The sequence below is a fragment of the Dendroctonus ponderosae genome, unplaced genomic scaffold (genome assembly GCF_020466585.1).
Source record: "Dendroctonus ponderosae isolate FM_Combo_2020 unplaced genomic scaffold, Dpon_F_20191213v2 Dpon_F_20191213_8, whole genome shotgun sequence".
Lineage (NCBI taxonomy): Eukaryota > Metazoa > Arthropoda > Insecta > Coleoptera > Curculionidae > Dendroctonus > Dendroctonus ponderosae.
The window spans coordinates 11,519,696-11,539,256 of record NW_026019016.1 but is presented as its reverse complement, the minus strand read 5'-3'; the positions used below and the strand labels follow the sequence as shown (position 1 = coordinate 11,539,256).

General features: G+C 34.7%; 1 protein-coding gene across 2 annotated transcripts; it reads right to left on the bottom strand.

Moving 5' to 3' along the window:
• Window positions 1–12,838: 12,838 nt before the first annotated feature.
• On the bottom strand, window positions 12,839–18,589 carry LOC109536146 (sphingomyelin phosphodiesterase). 2 transcript variants are annotated; one of them, XM_019902237.2, is made up of 11 exons: window positions 18,449–18,589; window positions 18,231–18,395; window positions 18,020–18,183; window positions 17,822–17,965; window positions 17,516–17,749; window positions 17,292–17,464; window positions 15,923–16,117; window positions 15,556–15,726; window positions 13,320–13,497; window positions 13,076–13,266; window positions 12,839–13,019 (listed from the first exon to the last, which is right to left on the bottom strand). In XM_019902237.2, the coding sequence occupies exons 1-11, from the start codon at window positions 18,513–18,515 to the stop codon at window positions 12,872–12,874; spliced, it is 1,830 nt and encodes a 609-aa protein (XP_019757796.2). In that variant the 5' UTR covers window positions 18,516–18,589; the 3' UTR covers window positions 12,839–12,871. The 2 variants fall into 2 exon arrangements, with proteins under 2 accessions (XP_019757796.2, XP_019757797.2); XM_019902238.2 differs by having other exon boundaries at window positions 18,020–18,177.
• Between the last annotated feature and the right edge of the window lie 972 nt (window positions 18,590–19,561).

Genomic DNA, 19,561 nt, shown 5'->3' with positions numbered 1-19,561 from the left:
ATGCAGTCAATTTCATTCATAGAGCTTGGCAAAAAGTTAGCCGAAAAACCATTGCAAATTGCTTTAAGCATGGGGGATTTGTAAGAAAAGAAAATCATTATGAACCAGACGATGAAATTCCACTTAACGAATGGTTAGAAGTATAAAGACGAGTATGACACAGACGAAGATGTCCCAATGTTGTCGAAGAACAAGTTAAAACCAAATTGAGTGATTTCAAGTTCTTACAAGAGAAATGTTGACCGATGAGCAAATTATAGACTCCGCAACCTCGTCTACAGCTTTAAGCGATAATGAGAAAGATGACGATTTAAGTTGAAGTTCCTAATCATATCTGGGAGTCCTTTTGTGATCTTGAAAACTACATAAATAACATCTATTTTTGCAGCAGAAATGTACAAACAAAAATTACAGACTGTATGAAGTAGATTTCAAATTGAACTTTGTTTATCTTTTTGTGTTCTTTTTAGTCATACCTACTAACTTCTACTACTCTATGTAAAAATAACGAAATACAATACACCACGTGTTTTTGTATTATTATTCGCTTATAGCGAACTCCGGATATAACGAAACAGTTTTAGTTCATTTTTCAAGTTCGTTATATCCGGACTCAACTGTATTTCTAAGTAGGACTTTAACTGCTATCAATTTATGACTGCACAAAAATTTTTGTTGGCAATTGAGCTTCTGCGAAGCTTAATTTTTTTGTAGGATACTGACGATTCGGCGAAAATGCTTGATATAAATAAAACGCCACAATTAATTAAGCTTGGCCACATCGCTTTGATATGTAATTTGAAATTTAGGGAACTATATTAAATACGAAAGTTGTGGATATTAAGGTTTAGTTTATTCTAAGATCAATTTAGTTGTTACAAGACGTCTCAAAGGCAAGTGGCATAACAAACTGATATTTTTTAACTGAAATGCCAATCGATACAATTCTTCCATGAAAATGGGTATAATTTATAAAAAACTGGTTTTTGACTCAAGAGCCTGTGCAAATGATACTGTGATTTAAATTTGCTATAGTCGCAGTCCATATGAAAACAAAAATTGATGATGGTTTCAAAGAAACGAAACGTTGTAGTAAATTTCATACGCACCATCTTCCCAAAACCCTTCTGGGAATATGACAATACAACCCTTCAACACCCGATTTATTACGTTTGAAAATTATCATTTTTGCCAGTCTCAAAGGAGCAAATTGCTAACCGATTATTAATTATTAACGATTAAACTAATTTATCTTTAACGATGCATCTATAAACCATTAGTACCTTGTTACATTATAGAAAAATCTTTTTATTTCAAAAATATTGCTTCTGTTAGTAGAAAATCCATATTTGTGCGGTTCGAAAAACCAACTTTTCTCTTTTGAATGCCGGTTATTGCAAATGGTTAAATTTGTTTGGATGATGCTATTTTGTTAAGAGCCAGTTGCGTTTCATAGAAACTGTTGTTTTGAAAATTTTCGGAAAAATACTCTATGAGGAGGCACTAAATTCGAATTTTTTAGGTTTGCACCGCCGACGTTGTCTGATTTATTCAATTAATTTTAGCAAATTTTTGTCTATGAAAGTTCAAAATTCTGCCAACTTTCCTGAAGGTGGCAACAAATATCGATATTCTAGTACTTTGTAGCAACCACTTTTATCTCTGCAATTCTGGTCACGCCATATTGGTTTGTGTTTTGGTGAGGCATGTTTCTTAAGGGATATTTTGGGCAAACTGCTGGGTTTGAAAAAATTTGAAAAGATTCTCTTCTGCAGCGCCAGCATTGGTCAATTGATTGGTAAACTCGGGAAATCCTCATGTGTGCGAGTTTGGAAGAATCGAATTTAGAATATATGAAGCCACGAGGCAGGAGATGCTTTGCTATTTTCAATAAATGTGCGCATACTTTAATTTTTCTGCGAAATTTCTTGTTGGTAGCAGCAAATGAAAACCTTTGATGTTTGTCAGCGCATTTTGTCTTTTTAATGTCGGTCTCGGCAAGTCAATGTAAATTTATGTTCATCAATAAGTTTTGTTAAAGGGCCTTGGTATTTAAACAAAATCGCCTTACTTGAGAATTTTCCAAAATATTCCCAGACGAATGCAAGTTTGAAATTTTGTCTATGTAGGAGGTACTAGAATAAACTGCAAATTGCCATTTCTCCTAGTTGAGAAATCACGATTTTTATTGATTCATGACGGAGCGAGGATTCACGATGCTTCGTTACATAGAAGAAAATAAACACGATTTTTTTAAGGTTCTTGAAAATTTGCAAACTTAGCAAATCGAGACTTTGTATTTCATGTTTTTTGAAAATTTCCAAAAGCACAATGGAGGTGATGAAAATTTGAAACTTCTATAAATCATCTGTTACACCAAATTTATCTGATTTATTGCTTAACTTACAATTTTCAATCTCTGCTGTTTGCTAGAACCGATTTTTTCACAGATTCAGACAGTTGTTTGTGTTGAGGAGAAATGGCGGGATTTGAAACAATTCTCAAAATCTCGTGTTGTTAGCAGCAATTCGATTTTATCACGGATTGTAAAGCAATCCTTTCTCTGTTCAAAGCCGAATGAGACATCACGTCAATATATCGTTTTGTTTAGAAGAGGCATATTTGGTAAAAGACTTTTGCGCCTTAAGCAAAACAACTTCACTTAAAAATGTGAGCAGATATTCTCTAAGGTTTTAAATATAAATCCTGCATGTTTAAAATTTTCTAGTTTTGCTGTACCAACAGTGCCTGATTTAGTAATAAATTTTATAAATTGTTATCTAGGTATATCAGTTGGGAAGACCGAAATTTTCAGGTTATTTATTCACGATTGCGTTATTAAAGCAAAATGCTCTCATTTGCAAAATTATTTAAGCTTTGCTATTTTGGTTAGCAAATCGATCATTTTGCGCTTTGTAAAACCTTTTAAAGCTTTTGTCTTTTAAATTCCAGCAACCGCCAATCAATTTTTTGCTGAGGCGAGGAATTTTTGCTAAGACACACTTGAGACTTGGTCAAAAATGGTAAATTTGAAAATTTTCTCGGATGTATCCTGTGGAGGAGGCGAATTCAACACTCTCCATTATGCAGCAGTAGCATTGGCCGATCTCTAAATGAACTGTGCAAATCGTAATCCGTTCCAGATTAAACAAAACGAATTTTTAACTGATTTGTGGTTTATTTTGTTAGTAAATCCAAACTTGTGCGTTTCGTAAAACCAACTTTTGTCTTTGAAATTCCAGTTTCTGCAAATCATTTTTTCTTCCTTATGCAAGGAATTTTTGATAAGACTCTTGAGACTTGCTCAAGAATGCTAAATTTGAAAATTTTCTCGGAGTTATTCGGAGGAAGATGCAAATTCAACACTCTCCATGCTAGAGCGCCTGCATTGTCCGATCTCTCAATGAACTTTGTAAATTGTAATCTCTTCTTGTTTGGATGTAACGAAATTTTAACTGATTGGTTGGTTATTTTGTTATATTGAGAGAAAAAGCGTGTATTTGAAAAATTTCGCAAGCTTTTCTGCCGGTTACAGAATATCCACACTTTTGTGATTGAGCAATCCAAGTTTCGTGTTTTCAATGCCGGTCTCGGCGGGTCAATTTGTTTATTGGTTTAGACGCAAACATTTTATTAATAGACATTTGCAATTTTAGTAAAATTGCTTTAGTTTAAAAATTTCCGAAAAATACCCTGAAACAGATGCGAGTTTTTAAGTTTTTACCTCTATAGCACTAATATGGCTCGACTTATTGGCAAACTCCTCGAAACGTTTCGAAAAAATGTTTTTTTACTTACGAACGTTGCTTTGTTCTTTTTAGCAAAAATAGGCAAATTTTAACTTAAAAAGAAACTAACTTTCCCTTTTTCAAAGCCGGCCGTTGCAAGTCAGTCTAGTTTTATTAGGAACATTTTTGTTAAGAGGCACTTGCAATTGACGCAAAACTTCTTGATTCTAAAACTTTACAAAAGTTCCCCGAAGGGGATGCAAATTCGAAACTTTTCATGCCTGCGGCGCCCACATTGACTGATTTATTAGTAAATTTTGCAAGCCGTATCGGCCAGTTTGGACAAAACTAATTTTTAATAGATTTGTGCGTTGCTTTGTTATATTAGTGAAAACCCTTAGTTCCTATCTATGGTAGCAAATTGACAATTTAGTGTTCTGTAAAATTTACTTTTCTTTTTTCGTTGTCGGTTTTGTCAAAGAGGAATGTTTTTTAAATCAGGTGTTTTTGTGAACCGACACTTGTGATTTTGGCGAAAATGCTTAAGCCGGAGAAGGGGACTTTCCAAGGCTGAAACAGCCACATTTTACCACTTACAAGTAAACTTTACAAATTGCTATCTTCGCCTGTTTGGAAAAAGGTATTTTTTAACAGATTGTGTTGCTTGGTGTGTGAAACGAAAATGGCCAGATGTGAAAAAATGTCCAAACTTTCCTGGCAGTACCAGAAAATCGACCCTTTATATAGCTTGTGCAAACAATATTTGACTATCAAATGTCGGCCTGAAGAAGTCAATTCCTTTTCTGGTTTAAAAGATACACTTTTGTAAGAGCCACGGGCAATTCAGGCCAAGCTCCTTGATTCAAAAATTTTCCTCATCATTTTCTGAAGGAGATGCAAATGTAAAACTTTTCCGCCCTACAGCGCCAATATATTGCCCAACTTAGCAGTCAATTTTGTAAATTGCCACTTGCAATTGCGACAAAACCTCTATTGGATTTGATTTTTTCTGAAGTTTTGAAAAAAAATACGTAAGGGAGCATGAAAATTTGAATCTTTCCATTCCTACAAGTTTCTGTTTCTGAAAGTTTAGAAGTAACGAGGTTTTTCGAGAGTGCACCTGTGCCGATTTGAAAATGCTTCGTCATTTTTCGGGTTCTGGCGGAAAGTGAGTACTTTTATTTAAATTTTCAAAGCTGTTCTTTAAAGTTAACTGCGAGATTTGAAAATCTTCCTAAAAATTCTCAATGGAGAATACAAATTTAAGATCTGCAATTTCAATACAGCCTAATTTATTTAAGCGAAACTATTTAGTTCATCAGGAAATTTCAACTTTAAATTTGATACTTTAAAGCTTAAAGTTTACAGCTTTACAGTTTACAAAATGCCGTTAAAATTACCATCGCACTGTCTATTAATAGTTGTTAGTTTTTAATTGCTAGTTAGGTGCTAAATTAATTTGTAATCATTTATTTTAAGCTGTTTGTCACGATCTTTAATCTACAATATTTTACTTATTATAGGCTCACATTATATAATCCCATTGCGGAACTTCTGAAATCGAAAACATTCCAATGAGCTCTACACTCATGTGAATTTTTGAAATTTTCACCTCAATTTTCGAAAGCGGTGGAGGACGATTTTTGGAAAAATCACAAACTTCTATATACACGCGTACTTCTGTATCATTTTTATATAAAAAAAACAATTGCTTTTAATTGTCATCAGTTCACAACAAACTGCTTAATACTTCTTGATTCTAACTGGGACAGTCTATACTCCAGAATCAGTAGGTATAAAAACTCATCCTAAAAGAATTCGTGAATAACTAGACTCTAAACCAAACGTACTTTAAGACACGCTTAAATGGTACGAAACATTATCAAAATTTGTTGAAATATTCGTTAAAGGAACCTTAACCATAAACTTTAATTTAAACGTTTCCAATTGCCTCAAAATTGTAAATTGTTCGTCCGTATGAAAATCGCATATAGAACGAGTATGATTTGAATTAAAAAACTTATGCAGCGCTTCTTAAGTCACATTTATTTATTTATTCATTCAAAACGAAGACCAATGTAAGGTGCCGCATTCAGAAGCTTTTGCAGACACGCGAATGCATCGTAAAAGCGCCGTCTTTGCGTCTGGATGCCCTAAGCAGCGTCTGGACGGCCCTGCGACGCCAGTCGACGCTCACGCTCCCTGATAACGAGACGTCCGTTTCGTTCGTTTTTCCGGAAAACCGTAGCACAAAATACGCGATATTCGGCAGATGAAAAGGGTTCGTTTTTATCCCATTTTTCCACTAGTTCGCTGAATATACAAGGTTCTAAACAATTTTTTCCGCCGTTTCTCATTGATATTTTGGGGAAAAATTTTATTATAGTGCCACCGTATGTGCTTTTATTTGAGACGACGTCTTATCAGTGAAGTCACTAGGCTTTTTTCCGAAACCGTTTTCACACCTTTTGTGTGGAAAAATTCCTAATTATTTTGATGGGTTTTCATTCAAACTTCCAGTAATTCAGTTCACGAAAACCGCACACTTAGCCATCAATCAGAATCACGCCGCATCTCAAATATCTCATGGAACATCGGAGATGAGAGTAGAGAAAATCAATATAGAACGGGAATCAAAAACATCATTCTACTTCATTTGATATGAAAACAAGAAAAAACGATTTACACGGTTTTTTCTTTCGATACATGGACATTTTACTTTAACTCTTTGAATACTTTTGTAACTCTTATTTTTAAATTGCGCTGCTTCAGTTTTTTCCTGGTCAAACAGGTATTTCACAATCTAGACATTATTATTTTGTCCTTGAGAAATTTTTATAAAAAATTTGATTTTTGACTACCAATAATCGTAGTACCTAAAGCATTCAGTCCCAACCAATATTTGGCAGTTCCGGTTTTTTAATTTATAAAGAAATTTTCAAAGCTCATCCGAACTAAGCCAGACAAAAGAAGAAACAGCAAAACAGAAATGTTCAACTAATTTAATAATTAAAGTTAATAAATGCTTTCTAATTCGGGCTTAATTATCAGCCTAAATTCTACTCAGCTTAAACGACTGTACCCTAATGAAAGTGGACATTTTTTCCCGTTAATTCCAAAGAGTCAAAATATAAAGGACACTTTTAAACAATGTTAATTGTGCAGCGGGGCAAATAGTAGCAATTTAAATCCAATTCGTCCCTTCCTAAGTAATTTTTATAGACATTGGGGAAACGGACAAAAAGTCGCTAGTAGGGCAACGAACAAGAAGTATCAAGTAACTAAAGCTTAAGTAAATTTATAAAGTTAAAAGGGGATACGGCGTAAAGTTCGTATAAATTTGTTTCTCCTCTTTTCTTATTTGTTTCGGGAAATTTACAGTCAAAATATCATTAATCCAATGGGGTTTCAAAAAACTTTTAGTTGCTAAAGACCTGTGTGAAAAATAAATCAAAGAAATCAGCCCCAACCAACAAAGAAATATGTCGGAATTCATTTCTAGAAAGCACAGAAATCAGGCAGTTTCGCTACTATTTTATCTAAGGCAAAAACCACAAAAACAAATTGATAACAGGACCTTCAAGGACTTTTGGTCTTCTTGAAACGGCAAAGTTTTTTGTTTGCCCGATTTTATCAATCAAAATAATTAGGAAAATCATTTTTAAAACCTAATTTACATCAAAAGTCGCAGAAGAGAACGGTAAATTGATAAACAATACAGTGGGCCTAATTAGTCAACGGTGATTGTTTTTCCTGGAAGATTCTGGATAGAATACGAAGAAAGTCTCGGGCTATTGCCGCCAAGCGCGGCAAGAAAGTCAAGGTAAGCAATATAATATTTTAATAACATTTAAAGTTAGAGGTTTTTGACTCAAACTTTTTAAATTTGTGCCTATGGACGTGTTTACTATTTGTTTGCAGTTTTATTTACGCATTTTTGGCCTTTTAGTGGTTTCCTTCCAGTTATTTTCTGTTGTTCTAGTTGTGTAGCTCAATATTTCCAAACTTTGCTAGCATTTCATTGCTTTTTTTCTTAATACTTTTCGCCTTTCAAATCCTTGCTTAAATTTAAATTTAATTTTTAGTTTGAATAGAAAATGGATTACTTCTATTATAGTTGAATAGAGTATACTTCTGATCTTGTGACTTGTTACTTAATTTTATGCTAAAAAATTGTTATTACGATGGTTTGGCTTCGTTGGGGCAATTTTGGGTTTTTTTTCGTGTTAACGACTTAACAATTTCTGAAAAAAGTTCGAGCTAAACCTGTACAAGACCTCTTCTAAATTTGCTTGTTTGGCTAACCAAATCAGCCTTTTATAATATTGACTTTCTGTTTAAACTTGATATGCTATTCGTTCAAACGAATAAAACAACAAAGCAAAACAAAAACGGAGACGTGTAAGACAAAACATCTTCAGCTCTTATTGAATTGTGCAAGTGATGCAGACGGTCTAGTTGAAAAACTCATATGTCTTACTGTTTTTGACCTTTTTTAAAATTATACATTCTAGTCAAGTCTTTTGCTTAAACTATGACACAAACTTGGACAAAACGATTTATTAAATACCAACCAGCAAAGCGAACTAGCGATGCGATTGAAGACAAAAACGTTTTTTTTTTGTTGGCGATTGTAGCGAATTTTGGACGCTAAAACATTATTTCACTCTTACTGACCCTGGCTGCTTTTTTTGAAAAACTCACTTTTATAGGAAATTTCTAGAAGTTTACAGGGTTTTCTCAGTCACTTTGGCGAGTCGTCTGGCCGTTGGTAAACACGAGTTTTTGAAAAACTCGTCAAGAAAAAGCAAAAAATTCCTAAATACGGCGCATGACATCACTCGAAAGCGAAAATCGACCGCTTTAAGTGAGGAAAAACTCACTTGATTAGGAAACTTCTGCGAGTTGTCAGGATGTGTTCAGTTGCTAAGGGGAACGTTGGTACAGATAGACTAGTTTTAAAAAAATTGTTAAAGAGAAATCAAAAATCTCGCAAGCCTGCCCATAATATCACTCGAAAGGAAAAATCTGCGGCTCTAAGTGAGAAAAACCTCATTTTAATAGAAAACTTCTGGGAGTTTTCAGGATTTTTTCAGATACTAAATCAACGCTATTGGTCGTTGGACAACACGGATTTTTCAAAATTTCACCACGGAAAAACCAAAAAATCCCGAATGCGGCCCATAACATCACTCGAAAGAGAAAATCGACTGCTTTAAGTGAGGAAACACGCACTTGAATAAGAATTGCCAGGGTGTTTTCAGTTACTAATGAGAAGCCATTGGCCGTTGACCGTTGGTATAGACGAGTTAAAAAAAAATTGTTAAGGAGAAACCAAAAATCTCTCAAGCCTGTCCAGAATATCACTTGAAAGGGAAAATCTGCAGCTTTAAATGAGCAAAACCTCACTTAAATAGCAAATTTCTGGGAGTTTTAAGAATTGTTCCAGTTACTAAATCGAAGCGATTGGTCGTTGGACAATACGGATTTTTCTAAAATTCGCCTAGAAAAGACCTAAAATGCTTGAATGCGGGCCATAATCTCACTCGAAAGAGATAATCGGCTGCTTTAAGTGAGGAAAAACTGCCTGATTGATGACTTGATTAGGAAGAGTTTCCAGGTTGTCTTCAGTTACCAAGGATAGCGATTGGGCGTTGGCTTAGGTAGACGGATTTAAACAACATTTTCAAGGAAAGTCCAAATATGTCTCAACCCTGCCCGGAATATCACGCGAAGGAGAAAATTTGCGGCTTTAAATGCGGAAAACCTCACTTTAATGAGAAATTTCTGGGAGTTTTCTAGATTTTTTCAGATGCCACAACGAAGCGATTGGTCATCGGACAACACGGATTTTTCAAAAATTTGCCGCGCAAAAACAACAAATTTCTCAATCCGGCCCATTACATAACTCGAAAGAGAAATTCCACAGCTGTAAGTGAGGAAAAACCCACTTAAATAGGAAATTTTTTAGATTTTTCCGTATTTTTTCAGTTAATAAGGGGAGGCGATGGCCGTTCGAAAACATGAATTTTTCAAAAATTTTACAGAAAACAGCCAAAAATCCCACAATCCGGCTGATAACATATCTTGAAAGAGGAAATGCGTTGCTTTAAGTTTGGCCAAAAGGGCTTTAAGAGGATATTTCTGGGGAGTTTTCAGGACTTTTTCAGATACTAAATCGATTGGTCGTTGAACAACACGGATTATTAAAAAAATAGCCAAGAGAAAACCAAAAATTTTCCAATCCGGCTCATAATATTAAGTCCGTGTCGCTGTTTCACTCCTGTAAAACTAAAACTTAGTAGAAAAAATTTTGATTGAAAAAATGTTGGAAAAATTTGGGAAATTTGGGAAAAATTTGTTAAGCTAAACCGTCGAAAAAGTCGTTGGCTCTCAAAATCTCAATAGCTCAAATGTTATTTTAATGATTTGAGTCGAATCTAAAAATTATGTGTTTGGTTAAGCGGTGAGTCTTCGTGATCGCTCATTGCAAACCCGCCGCAAACATTAGGTGGTTGCCTTGCTTCTTTAGAGAAAATGTTCTATTGAATCTTATAGTTTAATTATTAACAATAGTTAATTAAGTTATTATTATATAAGAGTGCGTTCAAATACTTACATATGTTGTGATTTAAGTAATATTTGACTTGCAAGATCTAAACATCAAAGACATACTATTTTGTCCAAAATGTGGTCATTTGAGAGTACCTAGTTTTTTCTTCACAGTGATTCGACTTTGATTCTCGTAAAACTGAAGGTCGGTCAACAAATTTACAAATTTTGTTGACACAAATCTTAGAAGTCTGGATGTTCTTGCGTTAGTTTTCAATTAAGCATTTTGGTCAAAATATACTCGGCCGAGTCTCATAATTCCTTTATTATTACTTTAAACAACCATAATTGTAGTTGGTTTAAACAACACGGTGTGAGCCCAGATCTCTCTTTTTTTAGGCATTTGACTACTACTCTGCGATAGTAAGTATAAATAGTACTTTTTAGGGCTGAAGTAAAATTCTACTGTAAATGGCTGTAAGGGCGAATGTTTTGCCGTCTTCCTCCCCAAATGCTGCAAAATCTACTTAATATGTTGCTCTCTAGAGTTGTAAAGGTAAATTTAGAACGTCGTTTGACCAAAATGCGAACATTGGAAAGTAGTTTCATCTCTCCATTAAAATTACTCGAATTTACGATTGCGTCTTGTAAAACTGGACGATAGTTCAAGACCACTTTAGAAGCAATTGCTAAACCAACAGCTACCACAAGAATGAAGCCATGAAACAGCTGAAAACCAAAATGAAATAGTAACAAAAGGAATGCATTAGAAAGCCAAAAAGCCTTACGTATAAAAGAAAGCAGACCCAGAGAGAGATTAATTATTGGTGGAACGTTGAGCTGCATGAAATGAAAAAAGATAATCAAAAGTTAATTTATAGATAGTTGAATACGAGATAACAAAAACACAAGACATAATTTGGAGATATAATAACCAAATTTCGATCTACGGTAATGAAAGGAAAAAACCAAAGCTAGCGAAAGAAATACCAGGAATCAGATACATGTTTTGGTGGAAGAAAATCTAAAGAATCCTGAAGATTTGTAAAAATATGAGATCCAACAAAAATGAACGAATCACAATAAACTCCAAAACCCTATAAAGAATTACTAGTAGAAAAAAGACCTGAATACAATAGAATCCATCCAATTCAATTGGTGCCAGTAATAATTAACTTAGAAGATATTATAGAAGAATTTATATATATAGAGGAAGTATGCACAGAACTAATAAAAATGGAACAATTAAATTATGGAACATTATATCAGAAATTTTCAACAATCCTTACAGGGAGAACCACTACCGCAAAGTTGGAAGTTTGGAAGGCTGGCTAACGTCCATACATAAGAGGGAAAGTAAAAAAGACTGCAATAAGCGGTGGGGCATAACTGTATTAAGTACACTTATAAGACTGCTATTCAGACGAATTATAAAAGAACGTATATGCGAAACAAATGGTCCTTTTGAATCAACAATTGAGAGCGTTTTCTGTCTAAGACAATTAATAGAGGAAATAAAAGTGAGATCAAGTACATCTTGTCTTTATCGACCTTTCAAAAGATTACGATACTGTGCCCCTAAGTAAATTTTGGAGAGTATTGAAAAAAACTGGCATAAACGACACACCAATCGACGGCATCAAAGAGTTATAAAACAACACAATATTTAGAACAAAAATAGTAAAAAAAATTCAACGGCTTCAATTTGACCAAAGGTCCAAAACAGGGCTTCTGCCTGTTTCCCGTACTATTAAATATATATCTAAGTAGATGAAGCTCTCAGACAATGGAAAAGGAAGTGTAAGGAAATGGGACTGAATATGGGAGATACCCTTACCTACCTTACACTATGCAGATGACCGAGCAATGATCGCTCAAACAAGGAAGACCAAAAGTATATGTCGAGAAAGCTGATAGAAGAATGCACAAAATGGAGACTAGAGGTAAATTTAAAGAAAATTCAATATCTGTACATAGGGGAAGAACTAGCAGATGACCTGGACCTAGAACATCAAAATGCGAGGAAAGGATGATTAATATCAGGGAATAAAAATGATGTATACAGGACGGACCGAGGAAGTTATAAACAACAGAATATTCAAAGGAAAACAAGTCGTTGGGACACTAAGCACATAATTACGGCAGAAAAACACAAGTCTAGAGATAAAAACAAGAATTATTATGTCATATTGAAACTAGTTGTTGAGCTCAAAGGAATGGCAGCTAAGGCAAAAACTTAAGGACAATTTACTAACAGTTGAAATGGATATTTGGAGCAGAGCGACGGGAAAATCTAGATTGAAACACGAAAAAAAAAATGAAAGTAAGAAGAACAGTATTAACAGCATGGAAAAATAGCAATTAGTATGTACTGACATGTAAGACCTATGAGGGAAGATAGACTGCGGAGGAATGTCTTAGACTTGGCACCCCCAGAAACAAGAAAGAGCAGAAAACCACCAACATACCGGATACAACAGATTACAAAAGCTTTCGCCAGAAGCCTCTTTTCCATTCTCTTGGTAAAGTTGACTATCAAGAAGAATTTTAAAGCTGAAAAGTTTGAAAGTATTTTAATTGATGTAAATAAATTATACATTCTGGTCAAATATCTTGCTCAAAATATCACACTGGGTCGAATCTCCTACTTGACTAGTGGCAATTTCACATAGGTAGTTCTTTTTACAACTATTGTCGCATCCAGATTCCATCGCCACATCGGAGTTACGATATCTGAATCTGGAAAATTTTATCTTTTATATTTGGGCTATCTGTGTTAAAACGTAAAGCCTTACTTGTGATAATCATCCAGCAAGTTATGATTCGCAGCCATTTTAGGCAAAAGTTCGCTAAATTCCTCATGTGCCAAACTTCTCGTTCCAAAGCTCTCCCTGAACGAATACAGCTTGTACCAATCGGGAATAGCGTCTTCAGCCAAGTTCGCCTCGGTCAAGTTGAACGTCCATTCTTGGGTATCAATAACATCCTAAAACAATATTATCAACTAAAACATGCTTCCGATTTTTGGTGAATACTTACGAAGTTTTCGTGATCAACATTGATTATCTTGAAGCTGGGATTCGATTTGTCGCAAATTACCGAAGCTCCGTTTATCGCTATGTTGATTGCTTCGGATACATTAGCGGAACTGTGGTAAACCATGAACTGGTCTTTGTGAGTGTGGCCATTGAATTGGGCAGCAATTGTATTAGAAAACCTGCAAAAAGAGATGTTTTTATGACTCCATATGGATAAAAGCGTGTTGAACGTCGGAGTTTTTGATAAACAAAATACCGCAATTTTTTTCCAGCAAAGCCAATATAACGGGCAAGATGGGTAAAAGAATCAATAATAAATTGTTTCAGACGAAAATATATGTTGAAACGTGTTTACAACTGATGCAGTGTTAAGATTGATAAGACGATTTTTAACATCGCCGCCATCATTCGTTTCTGCGTTTTTTGAATCATTTAATTAGTTGATTTGTCCAAATAATCCAAGAATTAAAAACATCGGAGCAAGAGTTTATTAAAGCAAACCTCTCAAATTTGTTCACCGCCTGCTCAACCGAATTTTAAAAAGTGGAAACTTCTTTATAAGTATATTACAATTATCTTTAGTGCTGAGGATACTTTAATTCAGACAAACCCCTATTATAAGCTATTTTTGAGTTTAGTTAATACCCCATAACCGTACTACTTTCTTCTAATTGACTTCTTTATATGGCCGCTCAATAGTGTCAGATTCGCTGGATTTTGCTTTACGAGAAGAAGCAATTTCTCAGGTGTTGCTATTGATGTGTTTTGGAAGAGAGACAACGCGAACTACTTATTAACTTAGGGATAAATTTTGAACATTTAACAGATATAATATTTTATGGACTTCTTGAAATGATAACTTCTTATGACACAGTCTGAATGGATTGCAATGCGTAATGACGTCGCTATATCTGGCATAGATAAAGACAAGTAGCTACGTGTTCTCACTCGCACGCACATAGCCGCCCGCGATTTCCATATGTTTCCATTAGGCCGGTCGTCTCTTATAATAGTGTGTAGACTGTGGTCGGTTCGTGTGAATATAATCGTGTGTAGTCCGGGGGCCGATGTTCTTTGGATGCGTTTTTGTTCGAATTGCAGTTTTATGTTTTATGGTTTCTATTAATAGCATGAAGTTATCACTTGTGTCGAGTGTCCCGTGACGCACACCTTTTTCTATTCTTTTTCTGAACACAAAATGGAATATTACTCAGATTTGAAGTTACAAGCTGACGCGATCATGTATACCTACGAGCGTTTCCGCGCGTAATTCAGTTAAGAGAGATAAAACCGCAATAATTTTTTTAAATTTTATTTTATTATAAAAGTTTACTTTTACCAACAATATCGAACAGTTTTTCAAAATCTACCATTTTTCCTGTTACTGGTATTGCCATATCATCGAAACTCTTTTTCTGTCATGATTGCCAATATCGGTTCCAAGCGTTATCTCTTAGATTTTTAAATCCTCAAAATCCTGCTAGTCTAATACAGGAGAAGCTTTAAACTAAGTCAGTTCAGAACATTTTCATGTTTCATAATAAATCGTTTTATAAAAAACATAAAAAATCTCCAATTTTTTGTTTATCTAAATTATATTGATCTATACTGCTTTATCTGGAACATCTGTTTTCCGTATTTATCAATGGTTTAAGCAAGATAAAGCAGGGCATTTATTAATTAGATAAACTGGCCTTTTAACTTGGCTCCAAAGTTGAAAGTTTGTTTACTTCAACCAATAATTGAAAAAAATGGTTCTTTAAATCATTAAACTTCGTTTTAAACGGCTTCAGCGCTAACGCCAATAATTAAACTACAAGTTAATCATCCTTCGAAAACCTAATAGACTTCACTAATTATTTGGCTAAAATTGGAATTTTAAATTTAGAAATGTCCACATTTGCCATTGAATAATATCCTATTGGTTTTGAAATAAATCACACATTTCTCAACAGTCCAAGTAAATATGGTTTGGCTCGCGATATTTAGATTAAAATGCAAATCCTATAACAAGCAACAATGTTCTTGATTTTGCCATCCGTCCTGCACATCAATTGAATGATAATCGCATTAAAAATCGGGATAAATTCAGCAAAATGGGAACATATGGTGACATTATTTGCACCCTATTCATCCCAAACGTGTAATCATAAACACTTACAGTTCTGCAATATTTATTAATCATCGGATAACACTATTTCGATAATGTTGATGGATGATTGGGTGTGTTTGCTCACCTTTCGATAATCCTATGATATTCCCTACTCCAGACCTGGAGCAGATCAGCCTTCCCACTGGGAATATGCGATAAAATGTGGACGATTTCTCCACGCTCCTCAGCTTCTTTCAGAGTCTGAGCCAGCCAAGTTAATTGCCCGAAAGGATCAGTGTCATTGTGAATAAGCCACCTTCAGGATCAAACCAAGACAAAAATGTATTTTTCTGCTTTTTGTTAAACCAACATTTTTCTTTAAAAGCTGATATAAGAATGTTGGAATTAATTTTATTTTTCTTGTACTTAACTACTATTTTAAAGGGCCATGGACCTTATTGGAATAAATACATTCATAGTTTGTAGTTTTTACCCATACACCATGTACTTACCAATTCATAGTGTAAGCAACGTTGCTATTTAATGCGATTATTCTGAAACCCTCCCTAGGCGATACCGAATAGTACCCTCCTCTCTTAATCTCTTGTTTAGCGGATTTTGGAAGCCATGTCGAAAATTCACTTATTATCAGTTGATACAACCAATCAGTGTTTAGAGCTGCATCTACGTCATCGCCAATTGCAAACCTACGAAAAACACGTTTTAGTCCCATTGCTTTTTTGAATTATTTGAATATCTCAGCTAAAGTGATATAAGTAACACTTTACTCTCTAAGCCTGCAAAGTAATATTTTAATCCCTAGGGCTGTAAAGCAATTACTTAGCAATTTTTATTACAAAACGCTGCAACATTGAGTCTAACGCGATTTTATTTGATTCTCGTAAAAGCGAAGGCTGGTCAAGAAGTTCTAAAGATTCTTGATTAAATTCTTTGATTTTTGTGTCAATAATAAGTATTATTTTTTCGGTTGCTTGAAAATATGTTTGAAATAATATCGTTTATAAAAAACAAGTGGCTCACCTTAAAGAAAGGGAATTTCCAATTATATTTCTTGAAATTTAAGGCCGAAAACATTTCAAATATCAAGAACTGAAAAGCACTTATTTTTAATGGTTTCATTCAACAAATCACATACATGTTTTCCGATGAGGGAATTTACGCAATAACACTTCAACTTCTTTGGGTACAATATAACTAATAACATAATAAAATAAAATAAATATCCAAGTAAAATTTCTAATAAATAAATAAATAAATAAAATAAACATTTTCAGCTAGCGGCAAGGTAACGGATTCTGCTAAACTCATTTAATCCAAAACGACAGATTTCACCTAAACATATTATCTGATTCCTATGATTTGATGTATATGACTACAATATGGACCTCAAGCAATCTCAAAATATCTTCTTCAATCGATTTTCATATTTTTGGGAAAAACTCTTAATTTTACATTTTTTTGCAGTTTAAGCAAGCTCACTTTTATTAATTTTATTCCAGTTCGCGATATTTTCGCCACACACATACAGGGTTTTTAGTTTCAATGTTTAAACTGCAGTACGAAATTCGCTTCATTTTTGTTCTTGCTCGGTTGCTAATTAATTAATTAGTAGAATTATTTTTTTGCGTTTATACTTCTTGCTTAAGCCAATAATAAATTCAGTCACTCAAACAATTTTTAATTGATTTTCTGTTTCAAGTTTTTCAGCTACCTAAACATTTGTAGCTGACATTCCAACTAATCTCAACTAATCAAAATTCTTCTAGCAACTTTCTCTGACCTTTTGGTACGAAATGTTTCAACATGATTGAATTTCGCACAGAAACGCTTATAGGAACCATTTGTTAAGTATCTACTTACTCGTTCAATGGCGTTGGCTCATGATTGCCCAAAATCGGATAAATCGGTTTTCCAGAAAACGCGGACTTCATTTTCCTAAAAATCAGTTTCATGTCCCTGGTATTGTTTTCAACCGATGTGGACCAGACGCGATGAGTGACAATATCGCCAGTAAAATAAACGTACTCGAAATCCTGAAAATCACTGGTTAAGCCATGCGAAAATTTGCGGTAAAAAGCACCTACAAACTCGTTTGCTTTTCTGATACTTTCATCGACTAAGGCTTCAGAAGCATCAACATTGTTGTACTCAGACCAGTACCCACAAGCGGTTCCTTCACTGGCATCTCCATCTTCTTGGTCACTCTGGCAGCAAACTGGTCGAGTGCAGGCTTTAGTTTTTCCTTGCATGTAAAGCGGGTCGTAATGGAAGTCGGAAATTTGCAGAATGTTAAAGGTTGACTCTGGGTTGCTGGGGTTCTAGAATTTTTACCTTTGCGTTTGTAGTTTATAGCTAATTCTAACTCTGTGTCGCAAAAAGTAAAAACTGACCTTTCTGGGTACAGTTTTGCCTTCCGGAATATCGATGGACCATTCAAAAGTTGTTTGATTGCATCCAGATTTTTGCAAAATTACATCGCAAATCCGCTCACCTTGCAGGCTTTCATCGGCATCCACCAAGTAGGCAAAAATTGGCTGGAAATAATCCAGTCTGTGTATAATTTACATGATAATCCTTAAAAAGCTTACAAGGTTCAAATCAATAACTCCTGTACAGACTTCCGCATCTTCGATACCCAACAGAACGCATACTGCTGCTGCTTCCAGAGCAATGACTTCTAAAGGGACGTTGTTTCTCCTTTCGAAGATCAGGAAGTTGGCCGCAGCGTAGCAAATCGAGCAAATGGCTTTATCTGGTAGATTATTTTAATGTTTGTCTTATTGTAAAATTGCATTTTACCTCCATAAGTCTGCTCGTTGACGAACCCAACGGCAATGGGATCAGACCGTCTGAAGAAATGGGGTACTGCAAGTTGCCGCAGAGTTTCATTGAGGTACGAGGGAAAAGTTCTGGTTAGTTTGAGTTCCTCAAACCCCAGCTGCAATTTTTCAACAAGGCCTGCTTCTGTAAATTAAGGCATTTTCACTTTGAGATTGAAGGGAGTTTGCTAAACATACCTTGGGCACCAGCATGTGTGATGGCAAGGATTGCAGCAATTACAAAAAAATATATTTTTTCCCACATTTTCCACGTTTTATCGCCACGACACTACAAACTTGTCCTGAGGACTGACTGGTGGATTGATAAGTATTGAAGAGTTTTGCCTAACGTAATAAATTATCTCAAGAGTGATTTTAAGTTCAAATATCGTCATTTTCAATCAGCAATCTACATTTTTGTCAATTTTAGCCAACGGTAATTAAAAAACTCAATTTAACCTTGCATGTTTTTAAAAGGCCAGAAATCTTTTCAGAAGTTAAGCGGGATTTTGGCGTGCGCGCTACTGTTCTTTTAAAATGTATGCCAAATGTGTCGCACACAACAAAATATACGGGTTTTGGAGTAGTTTAATATTTCAGCAAATATGATCTTTGAAAATATGAGGGAATTTTCCAAATTGAAGCCGAAAGTTGTTAGACATTTTTCTTCCAGTTTCCAGTGGAGTGGAGTTGAGAGAAGCGTCTAAATGATGTTATTATGTAACATAACGAAAAGTTTCATTTAAATAGATTATCAATTATTCCAAGCACAATGCTGGGACATTGTTCCAGCCAGATATTTGTTCACTTGTACAAATAGAGAGTTGATTCCAATCGCTAATTATTGAAGAACATTAACGTTTAATACACTTTATAACTCAATTTTCTGTATTCAGAGTACTTGATTAAATCTGTTTATCTGCAAAAAATTCTCAATCTTTGTTACGAATCATCTGAAGTACCTGTCGGTGTTTTAAATTCCATATTCCATTTATACTGCTGCTTATTGAAAATGCATTGTTTTTGCCTATACATTTGCCACCATTGGACACTGCTATTGTAAATTTGAAACCCCAAAAAGTATTCTATCAGCCCTCCTACGTAGATACGAGTCAGGAAAATGTCCAAATGTGTGACAAAAACAAATTAAACTAGAAAACCATTAAGTGTCTTAATTGTCCAACGTGCACAAAACCCAAACACAATTCGACTGGACTCATACAAATTAATTAGTGATGTAATGAAGATCCAGAGAGTGAAGCTAATCCTGTTTGCGACAAGACTCGATTAACGACCTTAATTCCTCCATTA